Consider the following 26,075-nt stretch of genomic DNA (forward strand, 5'->3'; position numbering starts at 1 on the left):
TTGTAAGTAGAAATTCTGTATGGCCTGTGAATATTATAAATATCCAAATGGCCCTTGGCAGAATTAAGACTCCTTATCCCTGCAGGAGGTTAAGGATCTAGCTGGTGTTTGCTAACATTTATGAGCTAGAGAAGAAATAACTGGCACACACAGTATTAATGGAAGTGATGAGGCCCCATCATGATCATCTGACAAAGCCAGGTGCAGTTACCCAGGTCTGGCAGCTCTTGGGCTGGCTCCATTCAGGCTCCTTAGGAAGGAGAAAACCCCAAGTCGTCTACTGACCAAGGGCTAGTACCTTAGACTTCCCCAGCTGCACCTCATATCAAATTAAAATGCTGTCTCCACCTGCCCTAGTAGGCAATGCTATTGCTGTAGTAGTGCCTTAGGGTTTGCTTTTTATTTATTTATTTTTATTAAAGATTGTATTTTTATTCAACAGGCAGAGTTACAGACAGAGAGAGGGAGAGACAGACAGAAAGATCTTCCATCTGCTAGATTCACTCCCCAAAGGGCTACAACAGTTGGAGCTGGGTCAATCCAAAGCCAAGATCCCCCGTCTTCCCATGCAGGTGCAGGGGCCCAAGGACTTGGGACATCTTCCACTGTTTTCCCAGGCCATAGCAGAGAGCTGGATCAGAAGAGGAGTAGCCAGGACTAGAATCGGCGCCCATATGGGATGCCAGCGCCATAGGCAGAGGCTTAACCTACTGTGCCTTGATGTCAGCCCCAACCATAGGGTTTCTAAGCTTTTCCAGACATCCCCTCCCAGGACTGTAGATCCCAGAGAACTCACCTCTGCCTCTGCAGGAGCCTGGATCTGAGTTCTGGCGCCAGCTTCCTGCTAATGCAGACCATGGGAGGTAGCAGTGATGGCTCAAATGATGGGGTCTCTGATACCCACATAGGAAACCTGGGTTGCATTCCTCACTCCTGGCTTTGGCTCTAGCCCGTCTGGGGCCATTGTGGGCATTTAGGGAAGGAAGCAGCTGATGGGATCTCTGTCTCTGTTTTTTTCTGCCTCTCGAATAAATATTTTAGAAGTTTGAATATACCTACATGCATATCTATCAGATCTATTTTTAAATAGTTAATGGGAGTGAGTGTGCAGCACAGCAATTGAGACATCCTAGGATCTCTTGCTTCCCATAACAGAGTGCCTGGGTTCGAGACCCACCTATGCCACTTTTTATCCAGAGCCCTGCTAATTCCCCCCCTGGGACTTAGCAGATGGTGGCTCAAGTACTTCAGTCCCTACCACCTGTGTGGGAGACCTGGGCTTGTGTTCCTAGCTCTCAGCTTCAGCCTGGACCAGCCCTGGCTGTTGCAGGTATTTGGGTAATGAACCAGTGGATGGAAGATGTCTCTCTTGATCATGTTCTCTCTTTCAAGTAAAATGGAAAGAATATTTTAAAAAAGTTTTAATTGAACAAATACAACCCTTCTAAACAATGCCTTATTCAGTTTAGTATGTTCAACAAAGTGGCACTACACACCGTGCCGCACAGTAGTTCACGGTACTCAGTCCCATTGTTTTCTCTGGCAGCTGAATCTCCACACTGTATTTTGGTGATCTTCAAGTTGTATCTCCAGATGCCAAGGGCATAGCAGAGGCTCCCCAAGGCTCAGAGGAGGCCTAGAGGCTTCATTCTTCTCCCAAAGGAGGTTCTTTACACATGCAATTGTGCTGTACAGTGAAGGTGGCTGGGGGCATGCCAGGAAGAGCAGCCATCACTGCCCATGGCTCAAGCTGGGTCCTAGCACTGACAGTCCGATAAGGGCTTGGTGCTCTCCTAGTAACCATTCAACCAAGAGAGGGAGGATGAGAGCCTGCAGATCCCAGTTAAATATGAGAGACTTGACAGTGTGCAGAAGGCTTTCCAGGGAGACCTTACTCAATGACACTCCCTGCAGGAAGGCTGGAGTCCCATCCGTGTTGGTGTGGTGACTGGCACACAAACAGTGCTCAGTGAACGTAACTGAATGAGATGCACTTTCCTCGTGTGCATTGTGTTAGATGGGGGCAGAAGTTGCAGAGGGGTAACAGAGAATGTGGGGTGCAGTCTTTAAAGGGTCTGCCAAAGCCAGGAGTGAGGAACACGATCCAGGTTTCTTATGTGGGTATCAGGGACTGCATTTCTGCATTAGCAGGAAGCTGGCATTTGGAGCTGGAGCCAGAACTCGAATCTAGGTTCCTGCAGAGGCGGAGGTGAGTTCTCTGGGACCTACAGTCATAGAGAGTTTAAATCAGCTGTCACTGGCTGTGGGACTTTTGAGCAAGACCCCAACCCCTCTGGGCCTCAGTTCTTCATCTGTGAAAGTGAAATGTAGTGCCTACATCATGTAGGTAGGTGAGGAGTAAGTGAGGTGACCAGTGCAAAAGTCCACGTACAGCGCCATCTGCAGAGCAGCTGTAACGGACACTCCGAGGCAGCACCCACGTCCCCTGGCCACCCTCCAGGTCATGTTCAGATGATTCCCGTTCCCCAAGTGGTTTCCTGTAGCTCTGTGTCTGCAGGCATTGTCTGGCTGCGGAAAACGTTCATTCTGTGTGTGGGACAGGTGGGAAGTGCCTGGAGGTTGACCCTGACAGTAGCTTTGCACCAGTGAAGGGTTCCTGCTCGCTCAGTCCCTTCCTGTGGTGGTGCTGAGTGTGCCTCATGTCCCACCCCCTCACCTAGCCTCAGACTACTTACTTACTGTTCCTTGGGTTGGGGAGTGTCCAAATAAGTGGGCCTAGGTCATCAGTGATAGCTATTATCTATTGTTTATTTTCAAAGGGCATGCATGTAGGTAATTAATACAGAAAGATAGAAAGTATACCTACATGCATATGAGAGAGAAAGGTTGCTACCAGCCGGAGGCACCTGGGAAAGCTTCAGGAAGGAGCACGTATGTTGGCTCTGGGTGTTAGAGGAAGCAATGGATTAAACATGGGGGGATGGGTGAGAGAAGATCACTCCAGGGGAGAGAACAGGGTTTTGTGTCTGTTTCTTCAATCAGGTGGGCAGGCAAATCAAGTGGAACTGGACACAGAATTCCCTGCTGGTGCGGCCCTGGCCCTGTGCTGTGTGCCAGGCCACAGGGCTTTCCCTCTGATGCCGCAGAGTGTGGCCCCATGCTGTGACCCGAATGTTTGCGTTCCCTCCAAAATCTATATGTTGAAATCCTAACCCCCAAGGTGATGGCACCTTTGAGAGGTGGTTAGGTTGTAAAGGCAGAGCCCTTGTAAATGGGATGAGAGAGAGATGTCACACCCCATCTGCCATGTGTACCCTCCATGAACCAGAAAGCTGGCCTTTGCCAGACACCAAGTCTACCTTCACCTTGGATTTCTCAGCTCCACCATTGAGAGAAATAACTTTCCCTTTGTCAGCTGCCTACTTTATGATTCTTTGCTACGGCCATGCAAGCAGGCTAAGAATACCCCTGTAGCCTCTTATCTTTGCCAAGCCATTTGCCCTGGTCTGTGGAGTCCACGTAAGGGTCCTGCCTGGTTGTCCACTGGACTTGCGCTGGTGGCTGGAGTCTCTGTGAACACCCGGGAGGTTTTCTGCTCAGTGTTTTTTCCAGGGGTGTCGGCTGACTCCTTAATTAGGTTACAGTGCAGTGACACTATGACTTGGGCGTTTCAGACGGTCGGCTTAGGCTTTGTTTCACTTACCTTATCTGATGAACCTCCATCATCCCAGTGAGCAAACTTGAGGTGTCTCTGCCTATGCAGAGGTTGGAGTGTGTGTGTGTGTGTGTGTGTGTGTGTGAATGTTTTCCTGCTCCAAACGGAGGAGGAGGGCAAGAGGAGCAATGTCACAGCAGCTTCTCAACTCTAGTGGTTAATGAGCCTTGTAAATCAGGAACCTTATGGAAGTGGAAGTTACTCAGGGGAAAGTTGAACTCCTCTTGACAAAGCAAGGGTGATGGTAGGAAGCTCTGTGTGCCCAGGCCCCTCTTTGAAGAGTATAGGTGGTGGGGGTGGACAGTGCTGTGGTGTAGTGGGTAAAATTGCCACCTCCAATGCCGGCTTCCCATATGGGTGTTAGTTTGAGACTTGGCTGCTCCACTTCCTATCCAGCTACCTGCTAATACTCCTTGGAGAGCAATGGAGGATGGCCCAAGTGCTTGGGCCTCTGCATCCATGTGGGAGACCTGGAAAAAGCTCCTGGCTCTTGGTTTCGGCCTGGCCCAGCGCTGGTTGTTGTGGCTATTTAGGGAGTAAACCAGTGGATGGAAGACCTCTCTCTCTCTCTCTCTGTGTGTGTGTGTGTGTATGTATGTATGTAACACAGACTTTCCCATAAATAAATAAGTCTTAAAAAAGAAAAAGGAAGAGTGCAGGGGCTAAGAGGAAGGAGATGGGAGGAGGAGATGATCCTGTGGATCTTTTGCCTTCTGTGGCCTCTTGCCACCTGGAACACCATGGCCTCCCAGATGAACCCCACTTCTGGTGTGCCAGAGAGATGGCGCCCTTGGTTTCTGCTCTGAAGGCTTGTGTCAAGGTCAAAAGCCTGGAGAGGTGGGGAATCTCCCCTCAGTCCCATCAGCACCACTCTTGTCTTGCAGAGGTTCCAAAAACAGAACAGACGTTCGAAGAGCGCTTGATCCTCAAGGCTTTCCTGCTGAAGTTTGTTAACGCCTACTCCCCCATCTTCTACGTGGCCTTTTTCAAGGGGAGGTGAGTAAATGGTGTCATGGGTGGAAAGATGGTTTTGCCACTCAGGCTGGGTCTCACACTGTCAGGACAAGAAGGCTCAGCTGTCTCTAGCAACTCACATCCTCAGCCCTGATCTCCCCCTGCACATCCACCCATCTTCAGCCTGATCTCCCCCTGCACATCCACCCATCCTCAGCCCTGACCTCCCCTGCATGTCCACCCATCCTCACCCTGACCTCCCCTGCATGTCCACCCATCCTCAGCCCTGATCTCCCCCTGCATGTCCACACATCCTCACCCTGACCTCCCCTGCATGTCCACCCATCCTCAGCCCTGACCTCCCCTGCACATCCACCCATCCTCAGCCCTGATCTCCCCCTGCACATCCACCCGTCCTCACCCTGACCTCCCCTGCATGTCCACCCATCCACAGCCCTGACTGCCCCCTGCACATCTACCTCGCTGCTCTAGAAGCAGCAGTGAGTTAGCAGCTTCAGACTCTGATAACCGAGGTAACGCTGCAGGGATGTCTTTGCTCCTGGGCCCTGAAGGGAGTGTCTTGGAAGAATTTGTGTTTCCTGGGCTTGAGGATGTAGCAGTGGGGAATCTCCCACCTTAGCCAGTGGCTCTTAGGTCCTTCACTGCTGACACCAGCCACAAGCTCTGGGGTTCCCAGGAAACTCACAATTCTGATCTACTGGCTATAAATTCCAGGGTTCCTGCCATTCCTTCAGGCTCAGTCATTCACTAAGAAGGTTCAGGAATGTGCTATACTTAGTGTGTGTGTGTGTGTGTGTGGTTTTTTCTTTTTTTAATAGAAAAAAGAAACAAATCCAGATCAGTCAGTGGGAGGCACACACTGGGTGAGGTCTGCAATGGCTTAATCATGAAGCATGCGTGCCCTCAGGATTTGTCACCTTCCTGGAACATCAACATTCATTACCAGGCACCTGAGCCTCCGTGTCCAGCTTTTACTGGGATGCCTTTACTAAGGCATAGCTGATGGCATCGTGTGCCCTATGATTGAACTGAGCTCTCATCCCCTTGCTCTCCTCTGAGGTCAAATGTGGCTCAAAGCCCTAACCAAAGTGGTTGGTCTTTCTGGCATGGCCTGCCCCCCATATCAGCAATCTCATTAGCATAATCCTAGGTTGAATCCCAGGGCCCATCACAAATAACACAGACACACTCACCACTCCGGGAACATCAAGGAGTTAGAGGCTGCTCCTGGGAACCAGGGACCAGGACCAGTAAAATTCCTTGTTATATTATCTGTCTGGATGTAAAACCACTTCTGATAAATATTTTTTTGTGGTCAGGCCAGTTGGCTGCCTGGGAGGAGATTTCCCCGAAGAAATCAGCCAATTGCATCAGGAAGCTTCCCTAGAAATACAAGCAAGCACCAGTGGCAGGAACTGTCATTACCCACAGTATATGATTTCTGTAGATATGTTTCAGAGCCAGGAAACCATGGCCTTCTCAGAGCCTCTGCCCCTGGAGCTAGCAGAGAGAATGCCCACATTAAGGGGTATATACTTCAATGGTGTTTTCCATGTAAATTTCAAATATATATAAAATTGCACACTTGGGATGTCTCAGGCTAAAAGGGGTCTTGGCTCCTAGATAAGTTTGTGGTGCATTGGAATAGATGGTCTTGGTAGCAGTAGATGCAGTAAGTGCTGAAATAAGAGGAGTTGGGGGAACAGCTGTGTACAGAAACAAGAAGATGTCATAGGAGAGATTCCAGCCCGTCCTTAAACGGACGAGTAGGCTTTCAACATGTAGGCAAGGCAAATGGCATTTCAAGTCACGAGGACTCTTGATGGCCTGCCAGGCTCTGTGAGGGGCTTGTACTTTTCTGCTTCCCCCACCTGCGTCTTCTGATCCTCCAATAAAATGGAAGAGGAATGATGAAGGCTCCATGCATCCCTGTGGTTATTTTCAGGGAGCGGTCAAGAGATTTTCTTCTCTGATCCCAGGAAGCTTTGCTTGCACATTTGGTCAGTCTCCCTCTTCATTCCCAGAAATATGAAGCCCTCATTAAAAAGTTGCAATCAGAACTCAATTCTTGGCTGTAGGCAAAGGAAGAAGGTGCACAGATTATAGCCTTAGATCTAATGAAACTTCATTGTGTTAGGTTCAGAAGTAATCACAACGCACACACACATATACACACATGCACACACACATGCATGCACACGCACACCGCTTCCCAACAACACCCTGCCTCAGCCCCTGCCCTGCTCAGCCGTGTCTCCTGGAATTTAGCCTAATTAAGAGGAGAAGTCAAGTATTAGTGGTGATTGCTCACCGATCACAAGGTAGGAACTTCTGTCCCTGAGTCACTTAGCACCTCCCTGGCCAGTGCTTCCAAGAGGACGTTGAGCAGAGACTGTTCCACCCAGCAGCCCTGCCCCACTCTATCTTTCCCTAATCCCACCCCCACTTTTTGATTTCAGGTTTGTGGGCAGGCCTGGGAGCTACGTCTATGTGTTTGATGGCTACCGTATGGAAGAGGCAAGTATAGTCGATGGTGCGTCATGCCTGGCTTGTGGCTTGTAGGTGCATCCTCACCCCCACCCTGCCCCATCCTTACCCCCATTACAGCTTGGCGTGCCCCACACCCTTGCTTCTCTGAGTCCTACTGCCCTGACCTCTCTCCGTCTCCCCCTTGCTGCAGTGTGCTCCGGGAGGCTGCCTCATGGAACTGTGCATCCAGCTCAGCATCATCATGTTGGGGAAGCAGCTGATCCAGAACAACATCTTTGAGATTGGAGTCCCGTATGTAAAGCCCTCTTGTCACTGCTCTCCTTGCTGCCTGGGCCTCGTCCACAAGTGCCAGACCTCACTGAGATAGCCACAGCTTCTCCCCGTCTCCTAGCCCTTGGGTGTTCACTCCTGTGTGCAGTTTCCAATAACTTTCCCCAAGGGATAAGAATTCTCCCAAGGCCTTGTTTGCCAGTCTGGTTTACTGTTGGTTGACTACACATAGCTAGGACATAGCAGAGATCTCATGCCCAGAAACCTTAGACCCCAAAGAGCATCATATTTTTAATGCAATTTGTCCCCCCCAGTGAGTAAGTGCGAGATTTCCGGTATGGTGGGTAGATGAATACGAAAGTTAGAAACATAGTGGAATCTGTTAGGAAAATCTCTGAGCAGAAAGTGTGGAATGCAGGGTCTCAGGGAGGGAAGAGGGAAGAAGACTCTTTTTAGGAGGTTTTGCATTGAGATAATCATGAAAAAAAACAGGGGGCCGGCGCTGTTGTGCAGCGGGGTAACGCCCTGGCCTGAAGCGCTGGCATCCCATATGGGCACTGGTTCTAGTCCCGGCTGCTCCTCTTCCCATCCAGCTCTCGGCTATGGCCTGGGAAAGCAGTGGAAGATGGCCCAAGTCCTTGGGCCCCCACATAGGAGACCGGGAAGAAGCTCCTGGCTCCTGGCTTCGGATCCGCATAGCTCCAGCCATTGCGGCCTTCTGGGGAGTGAACCAATGGATGGAAGACCTCTCTCTGTCTCTATCTCTCTTTGTAACTCTGTCTTTCAAATAAATAAAATCAATCTTTTAAAAAAAGAAAATAAACACAGAACCGCAGGTGCTGGAGCTAAAAGAGAAGATGGGATAAGTCCAAATCTATAAGTTCAAATCTGCCTATGTCAGAGAAATTGTAACCCCCTGCCTTCCCTCTATGTTGCCTGTTTTATAAAAAAAAGATTTTATATCTTTATTTGAAAGGCAGAGCAGCAGAGAGAGAGAGAGAGGGAGAGATCTTCCACCGGCTGACTCACTCCCTAGTGGCTGTAACAGTCAAGGCAGGCCAACCTGAAGCCCGGAACTACATCCAGGTCTCCCACGTGGGTGGCAGGGGCCCAAGCACTTGGACCAGCCTCTGCTTGCTTTCCCAGGGGCATTAGCAGAGAGCTGGATCAGAAGCATACTTGAACCAGCTCTCCAACATGGGATGCTGGTGTCGCAGGCTGCGGCTTAACCTGCCGCACCACAGCCGGTGCCTGACTTGTGATTTTAAACAGGAATGTGTTTCAAAGAGGTTTTCGGCCAGCCAAGTACCAGAGAACGAGGAAACCCCAGAAATGGTGAGGGATACCTCTCGCAGGTGAGGCCAGTTCTCTTTAGGAGGACAGCTTGATAACTTTCCCCAGGCCTGTGGCTCTGCAAACTACGTCCAAGATGGAGCATTGTGGGGTACCGCATCAGACGGTCCCCAGAGGCTGAGTCAGAGGGTCTGGCACACTCTGCCCCCTCCCTGTAGACATGGTTGCACACATTATATTAATGGTTCTGAGAAGTCCTCTGACATACACTCATCTAATCCTGCTCTCTCCACCTGCACTTGTTCACGTTATTGCCCAGAATTCTTAATGCAGCCGTTGCAATTCACTCTGGCTAGTTCAGACAGCAGAGGAATTTGTTTAAGAATGAAGTGGCTCCAGCAATATACTTTAAAGGTCAGAGAATCAGGCCCTGAGCTATGTGACCAGGAACGACCCTGTCTACACTGCAGGAGCCATGTGACTAGGAATAGCACTGTCCACACTGCAGGAGCCATGTGACCAGGAATGACACTGTCTATACCACAGGAGCCATGTAACCATGAATGACACTGTCCACACTGCAGGAGCCATGTGACTAGGAATAGCACTGTCCACACTGTAGAAGCCATGTGACCAAGAATGATGCTGTCGACAGTGTAGGAGCCATGGGGCTAGGAATGACGCTGTCCACACTATAGGAGCCGGGTGACCAGGAATAGCACTGTCCACACTGCAGGAGCCATGTGACCAGGAATGACCCTGTCTACACTGCAGGAGCCATGTGACCAGGAACAGCACTGTCTACACCGCAGGAGGGCTGTCTGGGAATGCTGCCTCCTCCACTTCATGCCTCGCCTGGCTTGGCTATGAAATGACAAATGTCTATGAGATATCCCTTGTTTTTCCAGAGCTTAGGATTTTAGTTTGGGAAACAAAATAGACTTCATGAACAGGATGCTTGTTGATGGTGCAAACCCCATCAGAATTGAGAGTGAGTAAAGGCGGGGAGTTTCCCAGCGGCCCAAGAAGGAGGCCGCGGCAGAGAGGCTTCTCCAGCATGTGTCCAGGTCTGGAAGGCAGGCTGCCATGCCTGCCCGGCGCTCTCACCGGAGCCCTGCTAGGCTCCTCTCCTGTGGATGTGGGTATCTTTTCTGAGTGGAGGACAGGTCGCCTCTGTTCTTATCAGCCTGGGGGGCACGGATGGAGGAGGTGGAGCTGAGAGAGACAGCTGTTCTCTGACCAAGGTCTTGGGGCACAGCAGGGGCCTGGAAAAGGCAAGAGCCAGGATCTTTTTAAATCTGCTTAAGGCTTGGCAAGTCCTGGATGGAGTCCCTAGAAGATCTTGAGGCACTTCGAGAAGTTTGTGGGAAATGGAAATAGCAAATATATTTATTTTGGTGCAAGGAATATTTTTAATTCAGGCATGATTTTTTCATAATGCACACTTTTAAGCATATAAATATTTGGGAATCTTTTCTTTTCTAGCCTATATAAATTCATGATTAATTCCTTTTAATTCTATCTTCAAAATATCTCCAAATCCATGAACTTCATCTCCACTGCTACACTCTGAACCACTGTCAGTATTTCTTTTTTTTAAGATTTATTTATTTGAAAAGCAGAGTTACAGAGAGGCAGAAGCAGAGAGAGAGAGAGAGAGAAAGAGAGAGAGAAAGAGAGATGTCTTCCGTCCACTGGTTCACTCCCCAGATGGCTGCAACAGCCAGAGCTGGGCCGATCCAAAGCCAGGAGCCAGTAGCTTCTTCCAGATCTCCCACGTGGGTACAGGGGCCCAAGCACTTGGGCCGTCTTCCACTGCCTTTCCAGGCCAGAGCAGAGAGCTGGATCGGAAGTGGAACAGCCAGGACTTGAACCAGTGCTCACATGGGATGCCAGCACTGCAGGCAATGGTTTTACCCAATAAGCCACAGCAGCGGCCCCCACTATCAGTATTTCTTGGTTTCTCCTCTTCTTATGCTGCAATTTCTTTTTCACACATTAGCGAAAGTGACTTTCCTAACAGAATTTATATATTATTTAATTTCTCTATTTTTAAAAATTATTTATTCGAAAAGCAAAGAAAGGGAGAAAGAGAGAACGAGAAAGCAAGCTCATCTGCTGATTGACTCTCCGAATGCCTGCATTGCATGACTGTGGCTGGGAGCCAGGAGCTCCAATCAGGTCTCTCACTCCGGTGGCAGGGACTCAGCTACTTGAACCACCAGCTACTGTTCCCAGGGTGTGCATTAGCAGGTTGCTGGAATCAGAAGGAGAGCCAGGGCTCAAACTCAGGCATTTTGTTATGGGATGCAGGTGTCCCAAACGGCATGTCGACTACTACACCAAATACTAATACATTCTTTATTAGCTTTTTAAATGTCACTTGTATGGTCCCACCCCTTTTTATGTGAAATTATACACAGCCACCTGCTCCCGTGGGGGCTGCCACTATTAGAAAGGCCCCAGAGAAATCGACCTTTTGGTCTTCCCCAGAAACACATTTGTGGAGCTAAAATTAGAATGGAGACATTCTACGGAGACATATTAGTGGAAGGAAAACCCTTTTCCAGTGAGCGCCCTACTTGCAGGGATGAGAATTCTCAACCTTGGCCTCATAGCTCAGTGTCATCCTGGTCCTCGGAATGGGTACCCCTGTCACACGCTGACATGGAACACTCAGGATTTTCTGCCCATGGGCTGGAGAAACCTCAGGTGACTGCAGATATGTGCTTTTCTTAGAGGAGGGTTGGTGGAGACACAGGTGTCTGGGGGCCTCCCAGCATAAAGCAGCCTGCAGTCGTAAGTGAAATGACCCTCAGCCTCCAGGAACTCAACCTTCTAACACATTGCCCTACTCTCTGCTTTCTGAGAGTCGCTCAGTGTGCATCGACCAAGGCTGGTGAGGCAGGTGCTGCTTGTACCCAGGGACTTTCAGAGTGACATTGGTTCTGCACAGACATCCAGAGAGCATGTGGATGTTCCCAGCATCCCATCTGGCTGCTTCAAAGCTGTGAGACCAACCCCTTCATGTCTGCTACAGAGGAAAGTCTTCATTCCCCTGCACACATCTGGGGAAGACATCTGAAATTCCATGCAGCTTGTGGGTGAGAGATGCCCATTCGTGAAAACCTCTGGACTTCTGCTCCACCATTTAGCCCATTGTCTTCAGGCAGCAAGAACCCAAGGCCTATGTTTGTTCATTCTGTTGGCATGTCCTCCACCCATCAACCCCATCAGCTCCAGGGCAGACGAAAGTAACACATGGCTGCTTTCCTTGGAAGTTCGGTTGTCTTGCTTGGGTTTGATGTGTGCTTAAGACCTGCGTGTTTGAAAATGTGCCACACTTGAATCCATGGCAATTGCATGGCAACTCACAAAGCTGTGGGCAAGCCGGTTCTGTCGGCCTCACTGTCATCTCCTGAAGGCGGGCATTTTCTCACCCCCAAGGTGCCTTTCAGATCAAGCCCCAGAAAACTCTGCTCCGGAGAATGAAGCTGGCCTCTGCTGATTGCAAAGATGAGTCACGTCGGCCTCAGAGATGCTTCCTCCCTCCTGTCCGTTCCTGGCCTGAAGATGGGTGCATGCAACATCCCTATGAAGTTCAATTCAGGGATGGAGAGCAAGCAGCCTCCCACATCCTGAGGTCGTCCATCTCTGCAGTTCTTCCCATTTCTACAGGCTATGTTTTGAAATCACTTTATGATTACTGGATCTGTCTCTTTGGAACCCTCTGTCAAGAAATTAGACCCTTGCATGCCAGAGTTCAAGCATTGAGCAATATACTTCTACAGGAGACAATTGAGAAACATGGAACAAGCAAGGAAAAAAGAGGAAAATTTTTGGAGTCAAAAGAGAAATCAAAGTTGGTTCTGACAGTGACGAGGGAGTCATGTAAATGATAAAAATTAGATCTGTGATCTGTAACATATCTCAGTAGGGGAGAGATTTGGTTGGGCAAAGGCTTAGTGGCCCTGCAGATTGAGGTTTAAACTTTAAAAATATTTCCCTCCAAAGTGGTTAAGTGGGAAAAAAAATCTTGGATAAATGCCCAGCTTTCTAGAAAATAGAAAATATGGACATCTGAGAAAGGAAGAATTATTCTTGGGGTTCCAGGCTACTGTGTGACATGAACTTTGAAGTGCATAGGTGTTGTTTCCTAAGGGTTTTAAATCCAGAGAGTGAGAACAAAGACATCAGTTCATGGCTTTTGGCTTGCCATATGGCTATAATGTAATTCTATAGCCTATATCAAATATTTTGCCAAAAGAAAGACATATTTATCCTAGAGGCAAGAACTGGTTATATATACATATGTGTGTGTGTGCGTATACATATATATATTTCTTCTAAACCAGCACACTTTTACTATGTACTTATTTGAGAGTCATGGAGACACAGAGATAGAGAAAGACAGATAAACAGAGAGACCTCCCATCCACTGGTTCATTCTCCAAATACCTGCAGGGGCCAGGACTGGGCTGAGCCAAAACCGGGATCCAGCAACTCAATCCAGGTCTCCCACATCAGTGGTAGGAACCCAATTACTTGAGCAGTCACTGCTGCCTCCCAGGGTGTGCATTAGTAGGGATCCACATTCAGAAACCAGAATTCCAGGCTTTGAAGTCAAGCACTCTGATGTGGGTTGCAGGTGTCCCAGTTAGCATCTACATCTCTGGACCAAAAGCTTTCCCCTAAACATATATTTTACTTAAATCCCTGACTTTTCTGATGATGGATGCTAACCCTCTTAGTTACCAGGAATAACAAATAACAGTGAAAAGAAACACAAGACCCATAACAGTCCATGATCTTATTTCCAACCCAAGGCTCGTGGCCGAAGACCTGCATTCTCTTTGTTAACAAGATGATGTGCAAGCACTGGGATGCTATTAAATGCATACCAATAGCAGACTGGCATTTTTCTTCTGCACTGTAATTAGAGGAACCAAGTAAGAGTGGAGATTGAAATATTTCTTTCCCCCAGTGCTCTCATGTGATGTAAGGTCAAGTGTAGAGAAACTTTTTGATGGTATCTTGTAAATTCCTCTTCTACACCTGACAGGTGCCCAGGCAGGGCCAGTATGGAAGACCTACTCTGTCCAGGCAAATTCCTCCAAGGAGCAGTAGCCCCCCTACTCTCTGCTAGGCCTACTGCAGAAAAATGAAATAACTTCAAAGGCAGGCAGTAAAGCATTAGGCACTTTAAAGTCAGCTCTGTGACTAATGCTACCTTAATGGATACAACTTGGTTGCGTGATCCGGCCTGGACTGTCCCCAGTCACGCAACCCAGGCTCCTGGGGTCCCACACCGTTCTGCCAGCTGCTTTCCCAGAGGAACCACATGGTTTTAAACATGACATGCCCCAGAATAATGCTCATAGGCAGCTCTCGGAATTGATTTCCTACCCAGCAGGCAGAATGGCAGAATCAGATTTTGTATTCTTCATCCTCGGAGTCCGTGGATGGCTATTTCCACTCTTCTCTCCCTCCCTGAAACCCTCTTTTCCCATCTTTGTGCAAAGTAGATTTTTTTGCATCCAAACTGCATAGTGTCCCTAAAACATGCTGCACCATGTCCCAACTCCTCGCTAAAATTAGACCTCAGATTTAGCTCCAATATATGTTGAAGCAAACTTTGAAACGGGCCTTAACATTCAGAGTGATGGATTGTGTGTGCGTGCGTGCGTGCGTGCGTGTGTGTGTGTGTGAAATGGTAAAAACCGGCTTCTTTCCTGGGCATACTTTGAGATGGACAGAGCAGACAGAAATCAGTTCTTCCCTTGGCAAAATGACTCTTCATCCTTCCTTTTACTAAATGTACCAGATCCCATCCCAAAATAGCTGTGATACACCCCGGGGTACAGCCAGTAAGATGTCATAAACTTTCTGCTTTCTTTTTGTGAATGTGATAAATATTAAATTTCAAGACATAAAACAGTCTCTCTGTAGAGCCGTCACAGGCGGTCTGTGCTCTCCTCAAATACAGTGGAATCTGGCCATGAATCAGAAGTTTAAGGAACAAATTTGAACCTTGTCAGGTGTCAGGAAAAAGGAATAAATTGCTTAGAGGTTGACGTGTTGTTCGTCTTTGGCTCATGTAGATCTGGGGCCTGCTTTATTTAGGGAAGCTCAAGACCCATGGAGCCGAGTGGGTTGGGAACTGCCAGGGGCCAGGTTCCCCTGAAGGGATGACCAAGGTGTGACGGACAATCACCACAGTTTTGATGTGAGCCCAACGGTCACAAGCAGAGGAGAAGCTCAGAACCTTCCAGAGAGAATTGCTGAGATGCATCATTAAAAAGGGACAAAAAATGAGCAGATGAAAAAGACAAGAGAGTAACATCAAAGGAGTTATTTTAACAAGCAAGTGCATCATGTGGTCAGAATCATAATGCGAAGTTTTCCAAGCCGCCCATCTGTATGTTATACAGCCTGCAGGATGCCTGCTAAATCCTGCTCTGGAGGGACTTCCTTTATTAATTTTTTTAATGGTCACTGAGATATCCAGGATGGAAACTTCTGGAATGATGAGCTCATAAGAACTCTTTGTGGATGTTCTTTTCTTCTCATCTCTTTGGACCTACCCACACTGCTGACTGCAAAGTCCTTCCTTGCGTGTACTTTGAAGGCTCCTCCTGCTACTCCTTTCCCAACCCTCAACTGCTGATATTACTCAGGGATTGTTCTTTCTCTCTCTCTTTTTAAGAGTATTTATTTATTGATTTGAAAAGCAGAGTGACAGAGAGGGAGAGACAGAGAGACAGAAGGGAGAGAGCTTCCATCTGATGGTTCGCTCCCAATATGGCCACAATGGCTGGGGTTGGTCCAGAGCTAAGCCAGGAGCCCTGGGCTCCATCTGGATCTTCTGCTGCTTTCCTAGGCATATTAGCAGGGAACTGAATTGGAAGCAGAGCAGCCAGGATTCAACTTGTCACTCCGATATAGGATGTCAGCATTGCAAGTGGGGGTTTAACCCACAGTACCAGCCACCCTCAGGGCTCCTCTCTCTTGGCCCTTTGCTTTATCCATAGCCAACATCTATTGCCAGGGCTTCAGCTCCTGTCTCCATAATGACGCTTGAGTCTCTGTGTATCTTCAGCTCTAGGCACATACTTACAATTGCCTCCTTTGTTGTCTCATTGTATTTCTCCACCTCAAAACTTGTCCTCTTCTCTGCCCCATCAAAACTGCCTCCTTGGTAGTGTTCTATACCTTAGCAAACTGCACCATGACCTGGGAACAACCTTGATTCCTTTTTTCTCCTTCCTCTTGCATGTGTAACCCACTACCATCCTCTTAATTCTGCCTCCTAAGCATGCCTTAACTCTGTCTTCTCCTCAGGTCTAGTGCATCATCCTAGACCGTGTCACCTGCTTCTCTGCATGATGTAGGCTGTATTATGCCATGAGCTACCTTTTGAGTCTTACCCTTCAGTATTTTATTTCTTGTCCTCCACGATCTGCACAGTTTGGCACCCTTCAGTCCTTCCTACAACCCCTTCTCACGCTCTCCTTTGGCTGTTGTAGACATAATTTCCTCTGTTAGATTAACACCTTCCCCGTCACACTACTCTCCACCTTTCGCACTCTTCTACCATCTTTCATTATTTAGTCTTGGTTTACATGTTTTCCTTAAGGAGAGCTCCCCTACAGTCACATTGGAGGTTAGAGCTTCAAGGTAGGAATTTGAGGGGGAGGGGCACACTCAAGTCCATAGTAATGAAAGACAATGTGTATCTTGGTTTTAATGATGTTGTTGTCATTGAGAACCAAACAATGTTTTGGGGGAGAGCATCTTCCTGCTATTTTCTGGACACTTCTCTCTTCCCCATGAAGCAGATGGATAGAATAAATGTTCAGTGAAGGACTGGCTACATCTCAACATTAGGCAAGATGAGCCAACTCTCTTCTTGCTTATCAAACAGCAGGAAACAGAAGAAATTTCGTTGGGTTTGAAGAAAGCTTTCCATTGCTGCGGGAAGTCTTCCATTATGTTGATAAAGGATTTCTTTAGATTGTCTTTTGGAGAAAGTGGTCTTTTACAAGTGTCTATCTGTCCTTGGATCGAAGATGGCCTCAGTGTCAAAACGTAATTATTTATGCCATTTTGTCTGCAGAACTAATTCAGTTTTCCAGAAGCTTTTGATAACTGGTCTTTTTCTTGTCCAGGAAACTAAAGAAACTATTTCGGAAACTGAAAGATGAGACAGAACCTGGAGAAACAGACTCTGCCCATTCAAAACATCCCGAGCAGTGGGACCTGGACTACAGTCTGGAGCCATACACTGGACTGACTCCAGAATACATGGAAATGAGTAAGAGATTCTGACCCTGCCTTCCACTTGGGGCAGGTTCAGACAAGGCGTCTGTGGGCCTGGGGTGGGAGCTGGAGAAAATGACTGGGGCAGTGTCTGCTCCATCCTGAGCTTCATGGCTGCTCAGTATCCCCATCAGTGCCACATGGAGGTTGAAATGTGTGTGGCATCAAGTGCCATGGAAAGAGAACCAGCAGCTGCTTGATGGTGGTGTAGCGATGCTCTCTTTTCCTTGGGCCACTCATTCTCATCTGTGAAATAAGAGCTTTTGTCCCTCATATTGCTTCCCATGGCTTCTATCACCAATAAAGCCAAAAGAGGGATAGCAGAATCTGAAATTTAAGAGTACAATTTCCCTGAAAGAAGAGTAAACCAGTCTTACAACACTTGGGTCCAGGATACCAACAACTTTGACAAGGGAAACATAGCAAAGTATCCTATGGTCAGGGCTGGGTAAGATGCCCATTCATCGAAAATGGTGAAGATATTTTGTGTGAGATGTGCGAAGTAGATTCCTAGTTGCAAGGCTCTGCTTGTTCTGGATAAAAGTGGAAGGCAGGAGTGCATGTCAGTAAAAACTGAGAACATACTCATTTCAGATGTGGCTTAGAAGTCAGGAGTTCTCCATTAGGAAAAGTGTTCTGGCTTAGGCCAGCTGCCTGCAAACTCTTGGACTACTGGAGAATAATCCTGACCTTCTGTTGGTATGGATGTTGAAGAAAACCCTTTCCAAGACTTGGAATGAATGAATTGAAAGCATAAGATACCAAAGATCAAGAGCTCAGCTAAGGCATCTAAGCATTTGCTCAATCTATAGTTTTTGCAGAAACATCAATCAGATCCAACAACAGAATCACTCAATATTTAATTCAGTTCTTAATATGAATGTATTTAAATAATGGCTTCTGTCCCCTTTGGTTAATAACTTTTATTAGGGGGCCACCAATGCCTCTCTGTGTATCAGAGACTTCACTCATTATTTCTAATGTTTATTTGTCTTATTCTGTTATAAGAATGTGTGTATGTATTGTAGGAGTGGAGTCTTGGTGACCATGAACAGTGTGTTCTTGCCGTGGGGTATCTAAATTCTAGGCAAAGCCTGAGCCTTATAATCCAAGTCAGTTCATCAGAGAAGAAACAATCACCATGTCTGCCTCGGGAAAAATGGGCAAAGAAAATATCAAGATCCCTTATGCCTTTTGCATTTAGCTAAGTGCTACCTCTAATCCCTCTCCAATGCTGAACTGGTTACTTACGCAATGATGATTGCCCATATTTCAGACACCATTCTGTATCTGTCATCCTGTCACTCAGAAAGGAAGAACGTGCTGCCAGACGTTGAGGTTCCTTTGGGAGAGGGACTTCCAGAAGGCATCTTTGAGCTCTGTCTCTATCTTCATCATTTTCCAACTCATACTGACTATCTGTGTGGGGTTTCAGGCCTGTCTGTGTGTCCAGCTAGCTGACTATTTCACAGCTTCTTTACTGAGTGGTTAAGAGCAAGGGTCCCTGAGCAATACTCCCTGGTTCAAGTCTGAGCTCTGTGACTGACTAGCTAACCTTGGGTAAATGGCTAACTTCTATTTATCTCGATTTGATTTTTTTATTGTATAGAATGATAATACCTGCTATAATTGCTGTGTTTCATGGATTAATATCTGTAGAGGTGCTTGGAAGAACATCCAGCACATACAAAAACTGTTAAGGGTCAAGTGTTGTTGCTTTTAGTGGCTTTGAGGTCCTAGGAAGAGGGAGAGTAGGGAAATGTCCTCTACTGGTCAGCTGCTGTGACATTTAATATGCATCCACCATGTGTTCAGATGTGGATATTTATGAAGAAATAAGAGAGAAAAATATTAATATTATTTATGACTGGAAGTCTCAGTAACTTCCAGAAGAAATTCATGTCATGATTATAAAGAGTGAAATGCACACCTTTGATGTGGGTGCCGTGTCTTAGACCCTTTTTGTTATATATGTGATTCTAAAAATAAGCTTATGATCATGCTTACACATTTGTTTCCTTTTTCACTTAGCATTATCTGAATAAATATTTTCAATCCATGACATAATATCCAAAATGAACAGCTGCACAATAACCCCTATAATGAATGTGCCTTAACGTATTTACCTAACTTCCAATGAAAAGCACAGGGCATATTTTGTAATTCTCCCCCTATTTCAATGCTCCAGTTCATAGGCACTGTCTTTGTATAGAATCTTTCCCGTGTCTCTTATGGTTTCATCAAGGTAGAGTCTCTCAGGTGCAGTTTAGTTGGCCTAAGATATGATCATTGTATAATCTTTGATGTTATTTTACCAAATTGGTTCTTGAAAAGATTAAGCCAATTTGTCTAGTCACAGGCCATGTATGAAAATGCCCTTCCCGTGAATGCAAATTATTCAGTATCCTCAAGTCCTGTGATGTGAAGGGATCATCAGTGAATAGCAAGCCCCCTAAGCACACCCATTCCTTCTTGACCTGCCAATTCCAGATTCATTCCTAGCTTACACAGTGCTTCCTCTGTGGGATCTTCCCAGGCCAAGTCCTCCTTGCTTCTTAGAGGAATCACTGTTTGCTTTTCTGTCCTGACACTGGGTTTGGTGCATGTGTTGATGCCATCTAGCTGAGTTATGATTGTATTGCTCACCTATCTGTTCTTCAGCAGGTGGAGTCTGTTAGAGTCTAAAGAACAGTGAGGGGGGCCCATGGCTAATTCATCTCCATATCCTTGAGGGTCCAGCACATTGCAGAGCACATAACCAGCATGCAGTGTTCTGAATGGGTGAATGAGCCTGCTTGCTAATAAATGAGGGAAGGTTTCTTAACAGAAGTGAGTTTATGATCCCAACAAAGCTGGGCATGGTTGATGGTGAACCAAGGATACTTGAAGAGGTTTTCAGCTCCCGTAGGTAGGAGGTTGACAGAGCGATTTCCAAGGTTGTCGCTACCCCTCTTCGTGGAGGAGCAACACAGGACCCTGCGCTGTTCTTTCGTCTGCTCGGCCCTCCCCGGGTTTGCTGCTGGTTCTTCCCGGGTTGGCTACTATCCCTTCCACCTCCGTGGAAGGGCAGTTCCCCCTGGCCGCATTCCCCACTTCCGCAGGGGAGCGGCACACCGCCGGCCGGCTCTCTGGGGGGCTGCACGGGTTCCCTTAGATGTTCCCCATAGATGTTCCTGGTGCATGCCGTCTCTCTCCTCCTTTATAGTCCTTCTCCGCCAATCCCAACTCGGCTGCCCACACGCCGAGTACGCTGCTCTCCTCCAATCAGGAGCAAGTCCTACAGTCTATCAGTTGAACTGGAGGCAGCTGTGCGGAAGCTGTTTACTTCTCTCCCAACGCCACATTGTGGGAGAGCAGATGCATAGAATAAGTCTTAATTCGAGTAACTTAGTCTAGTCCGGATTGCTCCCCACAGATCCCCCTTTCTTTTTATTTTTTGGCGTTGATACGCGCCTGTCTTCGGTGTCCCACGGCACACACTCTGCTCTACTTGCTAGCGTTGCCACAGGCTCTTACAAGTCCTATCAATCAGGAAAACCGAATCCGGGTCCTCTCTTCGCCATTGTGAGGAGGTTTTTAGGCGCTGATGCGTGCCTGTGTTCGGTGCCCTGCAGCGCATGCTCTACTCTGCTAGAACTGCCTGCAGGTGTTTACAAAACCTATCAGGCAAACCGAATCCAAGCCTTCTCATTGCCGTATTGTGGGGGAGACTTATTAGTGTTGGTTTGTGCCTATCTTCGGTGACCTGCAGCTCATACTCTGGTCGAGCTTTGCTGGCGCTTACCGCCTTAAATCAGGCAGACCGAATCCAAGCCTTCTCATTGGCATGTTGAGGGGAGGCCTTATTTTTCTCTATTTCTCTATCTCCGGGCATTTCTATTTCTCCCATTTTACTTCTGTCTGCCAACATTCCTATTTCTCTTTTACTTCTAAACTTCTGTTTCTCTTATCCCCGCAGCTTTCCGGCACCCCGCCCCGCCGGCAGGTTCCCGGCTCTGCGCCGCTTCAGCCCGCGCGCCTCTCTCATCTGCGCAGCTTCCCGGCTTTGCGTGGCTCGGCTTTGCGCGCTCCGCGGTCTCCACGCTTAACCCTTTCGCGTCTGAACCACGGCCTACGCCAGCGTTCCCTATCTATTCACGCCCCGTGCTCTCTCTGCACGCGGCGGCTTCCGCGAGTAACACAGCGTAGCTTGCGTCTCCGCCACTAGGATTCAATCTAAGTTCCCCGGGCTAGCCTGGCGAATTCAACCCAGCGTACGTCTCCGCCCCACGATTTGGCTTCCCGTCCTTTGCTCCCCGGGCTAATCAGACGGATCCCAATCTGGCTTACGTCTCAGCTTCTGGTTTCAACTTTTCGCCCCCTATTCCCGGGCTAACTTGAGAACCCCAAAGTGGCTTTCGTCTCCGCCTTGGCCTGCCCCCCGCGGCTTCAATTTCCCTAACATTTTTCTCTACCCGGTATGTTTCCCCAAGCTTTCCTCCAACGATATTCCTCCCTCATTTCTCCTGGCCTCTCCCCACAGTCCGCGTCCGAGTCTGTTTGTTCTAGCTTTCACTTTCGCTTTCGACCTTAGAGATTTCTCCCAGCTTCCCCCCGTAGTCCGTATCCGAGTCTATGCCTAGGCTTTCAATAGCTTCTTCCGGCTCCTTTTTCGTCCGGTTTTTCCCTAGGCTGTTTCGAGTCTATGCCTAGGCTTTCAATAGCTTCTTCCGGCTCCTTTTTCGTCCGGCTTTTCCCTAGGCTGTTTGCTAGTTTCTCTCTCCGGTATTTTCCCATTTCTTCCCGTTTCTTCCCTCCTAAGTTTGCTATCCGTCCTAGGTTTCCTAATCCGAGCTAGGTTTCCTATCCGAGTCAGGTTTCCTATCCGAGCTAGGTTTCCTATCCGAGTCACGGCACCATTATGTCGCTCCCCCTCTTCGTGGAGGAGCAACACAGGACCCTGCGCTGTTCTTTCGTCTGCTCGGCCCTCCCCGGGTTTGCTGCTGGTTCTTCCCGGGTTGGCTACTATCCCTTCCACCTCCGTGGAAGGGCAGTTCCCCCTGGCCGCATTCCCCACTTCCGCAGGGGAGCGGCACACCGCCGGCCGGCTCTCTGGGGGGCTGCACGGGTTCCCTTAGATGTTCCCCATAGATGTTCCTGGTGCATGCCGTCTCTCTCCTCCTTTATAGTCCTTCTCCGCCAATCCCAACTCGGCTGCCCACACGCCGAGTACGCTGCTCTCCTCCAATCAGGAGCAAGTCCTACAGTCTATCAGTTGAACTGGAGGCAGCTGTGCGGAAGCTGTTTACTTCTCTCCCAACGCCACATTGTGGGAGAGCAGATGCATAGAATAAGTCTTAATTCGAGTAACTTAGTCTAGTCCGGATTGCTCCCCACACAAGGTCCCTTCTGGTTCTGAGGATCTAAATATCAATGAGAGCGAGCCGGCGCTGTGGCTCAATAGGCTAATCCTCCACCTTGCGGCGCCGGCACACCGGGTTCTAGTCCCGGTTGGGGCGCCGGATTCTGTCCCGGTTGCCCCTCTTCCAGGCCAGCTCTCTGCTATGGCCAGGGAGTGCAGTGGAGGATGGCCCAGGTGCTTGGGCCCTGCACCCCATGGGAGACCAGGAAAAGCACCTGGCTCCTGGCTCCTGCCACGATCAGCGCGGTGCGCCGGCTGCAGCGGCGGCCATTGGAGGGTGAACCAACGGCAAAGGAAGACCTTTCTCTCTGTCTCTCTCTCTCACTGTCCACTCTGCCTGTCAAAAAAAAAAAAAAAAAATATCAATGAGAGCAAGGAAGAGCATTTCGAGGAAAAGGACTAGCAAGTCTCAGCCCGGAGGAACTGTTGATAGAGAAAAGCAAATAGTAGTTTTGGGTAGGGAGGGTTTGGATACACACCTGGGAACAGGAAGATTCTGAAGACCCGACAAATTTGCATTTCACATCAGGTCGTTGGGAGCACTTACCAAATGTTGGTCAATCTGGTGATGATGCACTCATTGCTTCTCTCGGGAAAATGGGCATTGAGGGCAGGAGGAGGATATGGAGGCTAAGGAAGGAATGAGGGACACAGGAGAGGCCATCAGTTATTCCTTCCTTCATTCAGCACACGTTTATTCAGCCTCTAGAGGGAGGAATAAGTTTGGAGACCAGAATTCCATGCAACGATTCAGGTTGATAGTGGTAAGGATTCTGTCACCACTTCAATTGTTGTGAATGCAGTCTTGTCTGGAAGGGTGCTGGGGTCGCACATGCGTTTCCCCGACTGGAAAACTCACTTACAGAATTCATTAGGAGGATGGCCCAAGTCCTTGGGCCCTGCACCCGCATGGGAGACCAGGAAGAAGCACCTGGCTCCTGGCTTTGGATCGGCGCAGCGCGCCGGCTGTAGTGGCCATTTGGGGGGTGAACCAACGAAAGGAAGACCTTTCTCTCTGTCTCTCTCTCTTTCACTGTCTAACTCTGCCTGTCAAATAAATAAAAAATAAATAAAAAAAAAGAATGGCCCAGCTGAGGGAAATGCACAGGGCAGGTGCACCTCAGAGGCCAGAGCATCAGTGCCCTTGCAGAGGCATCCAAGTTGCTCATGAAGCTGCAAGCTTGAACTTCTCCGGGTTCAGGAAGAATATGTGTGAGTTGTAATAGGTAGGCCCTGTCTTTTTTTATTCAAAAATGATTTATTTATTTATTTGAAGGCAGAGTTACAGAGAAAGGGAGAGACAGATCTGTTCACTCCTCAAATGGTTGCCATGGCTGAAGCTGGGCCAGACAGAAGACAGGAGCCCAGAAATCCATCTTCTCTCACATGGGTGGCAGGGCTTCCGAATGCACATTAGCAGGGAGCTGGGTCCGAAGTAGAGCAGCCAGGACTGGAAACCGGCGTTCACATGGGATGGTAGCATTGCAGGTGGCAGCGTAACCCTCTGTACCACAATGCCGGCTCCTGGATCCTGTCTTCCCCCGCATGACTTTTTCCCAACTTTGCATCAAGTGTGGCTGGGGAGAGCCTCCTCAGTACGATCTTGAGATTTTAGCTCCACGGATCCTTGCTTCACCGACTTTGCCTCTACTAAGAGCCTTGACCTCCTGTTTCAATCCGCGCCATTTCTCCTTCAATTACTGCAAATGTGTCCTTACTTGTCTCCCAGCTTCCTTGTTCACGTCTGCTTTTCCCTTGGCTTTTTAGCATGCCTTTTCTGGAATGCAAACCAGAGCATATTCCTTTTGCTGTGTAAAACCCTTTAATGCTACTGACTTTTACGATAAAGTTCACATCCCTTAGTGCAGCACACAAGGGCACCCACAAGCTGGCTCCGGTTCTGCTGCCCATTCAAAGGTCCATATATGCCCTAGGGTATTTCAAACAGCCCATAGTAAAGGAGATTAAAAGACAAGTGTGTTTGGTGCGAAACCCTTTTAAAATCTGTGCATAACTTTGTCATAAAATGCATTTCCTAGGGACTTAATGGAGATCCCATATATGCATGGATTTTAGCATTTTTTTGCACCAAGATACGTTTATCTTTTGATGTCATTTTCCATGAACATTTTGAAGTACGCTGGTGTGTCTGGCTATCTCCTGTGCCATGATGAAGTTGACAGGAGCTGTCTTGTCTGCCTGCTGAGCTGTTCAGACTCTTGGAGGTGTTGTATGCTTCCCCATTCTCAATTCCTCTCCTCTTCTCTTCTCTACCTGTATCCCCTCTGAAAACTGAGGGCTTCGGGAGCAGGGACTGCGTCTTATTCTTCTTTACTCACAGCACTCGGCAGAGCTCCTGGAACATAATAAGCGCTCAATAAAGTATCTCTTGAATGAGTAGCTCTTTAGCTTCCCCTCCTTAGTGGCAGAGAAATAATGGCTTCATTTCTTTCTATCCCATGCTACTTGGACCTCCCTCTTCACCGTGGACATATTTATCTATTTCTTTATAGGCAGCAATTTTCATCTCGCCATCCCCAAATGAAGCATGTTTACTCCCAGGATTTCTCTCCAAGAGAAGCCGCCGCTGGTTTTAATTTACTCCTTCCCTTCAGGGATCAAATAATCAGTGGAAGTGGACATGGTGGAATGTTCTCTCCCAGCCTTGCCTTTAACCTCAATTCCAGTTGCACACCCTTGCCTGGCTGTGCCCCATCCCAGCCATCCCAATGGTGGTGCCAGGCCCTGGAGACACAGAGAAAACAGAGGCTGCCCATGCCTTGTGGGGTTTCAGGGCCTGGTGGTAGGGAGGACTAGGCAAATTGTTACACGAAGGGACTGTGCTTGCCACAGGAAAGTCCAACTCATCGCACTTTTTTCCATGAGATTAGGACTTTGCCGCTCCCATCTGATGAAGCGGAGATATGTTGGAGATAACTGCCCTTCTCCTCTTCCTCTTGGCCTGTCATTGCCTGCTCATAAAACCTATGGGGGCGTTCAGAAACCACCCATGGGGATGGAGCCAACTGTGGACTGGACATGGAGGCTCATCTCCCAGTTACCAGCTCAGACCTGTTTCAGCTTCAGACAAGGCAGGGAAGGGCCCGGAAGAGATGCCATCTATTCAGGGGAAGCGTTTCCAAGTTGATCTGCTTGGAGATGTAGTTGCTTTGGCTGTTTTCTGAATTCTGTAGCGCATGAGTGGCCTTGCCCTCTTGCAGGCCCTGCATTGCTCGTTTGCTCTTCTCTCCCGTGCACTTCCCACCCCATGCACTTGCAGCCTCCACCGTCTTTTGGCTCCATCTGTTCGTCTTCTCAGCCTCCTGTGCCTGGTGCTTTTTTCACTACGTCCTCAACACGGCTCCTCGCAACCATCCCCGTCTCTCTTTGCCCTGTGTATTCCCTCATCCCATTGTTCAGAAGCATCCCCATTCTCCTTACTGAGGGCCTCAAAGGACATATTTTCAATGTATTCGACCCTACATCCTTTGACACACTCTGTGGTCCAGCCAGCAGGGACCTGTTTCCCGCCCACACTGCGTCTCTCGCGTGGTTCGTGCCTGACCTTGTCTGTTCCTCTTGCTTTGGAATTCTCTCTGCCTTCCCATCCACATTTCCAAGCAGCTCTGTGTCAGCTGCTTCAGAACGTAT

At 48.3% G+C, this 26,075-nt stretch overlaps 1 protein-coding gene across 6 annotated transcripts in view; it reads left to right on the forward strand.

Annotated features, from left to right (window-relative positions):
* ANO2 (anoctamin 2) overlaps positions 1-26,075 on the forward strand; it is a 387,627-nt gene that overhangs the window by 329,263 nt on the left and 32,289 nt on the right. For all 6 annotated transcript variants that reach the window (XM_070049342.1, XM_070049346.1, XM_070049344.1 and 3 more), the window contains 4 exons: positions 4,561-4,672; positions 7,111-7,168; positions 7,332-7,432; positions 16,873-17,018. In XM_070049342.1, the coding sequence (XP_069905443.1) occupies positions 4,561-4,672; positions 7,111-7,168; positions 7,332-7,432; positions 16,873-17,018 (417 nt within the window). The remainder of the gene's footprint in view (positions 1-4,560; positions 4,673-7,110; positions 7,169-7,331; positions 7,433-16,872; positions 17,019-26,075) is intronic.

The sequence above is a fragment of the Oryctolagus cuniculus genome, chromosome 9, assembly GCF_964237555.1.
Source record: "Oryctolagus cuniculus chromosome 9, mOryCun1.1, whole genome shotgun sequence".
NCBI lineage: Eukaryota > Metazoa > Chordata > Mammalia > Lagomorpha > Leporidae > Oryctolagus > Oryctolagus cuniculus.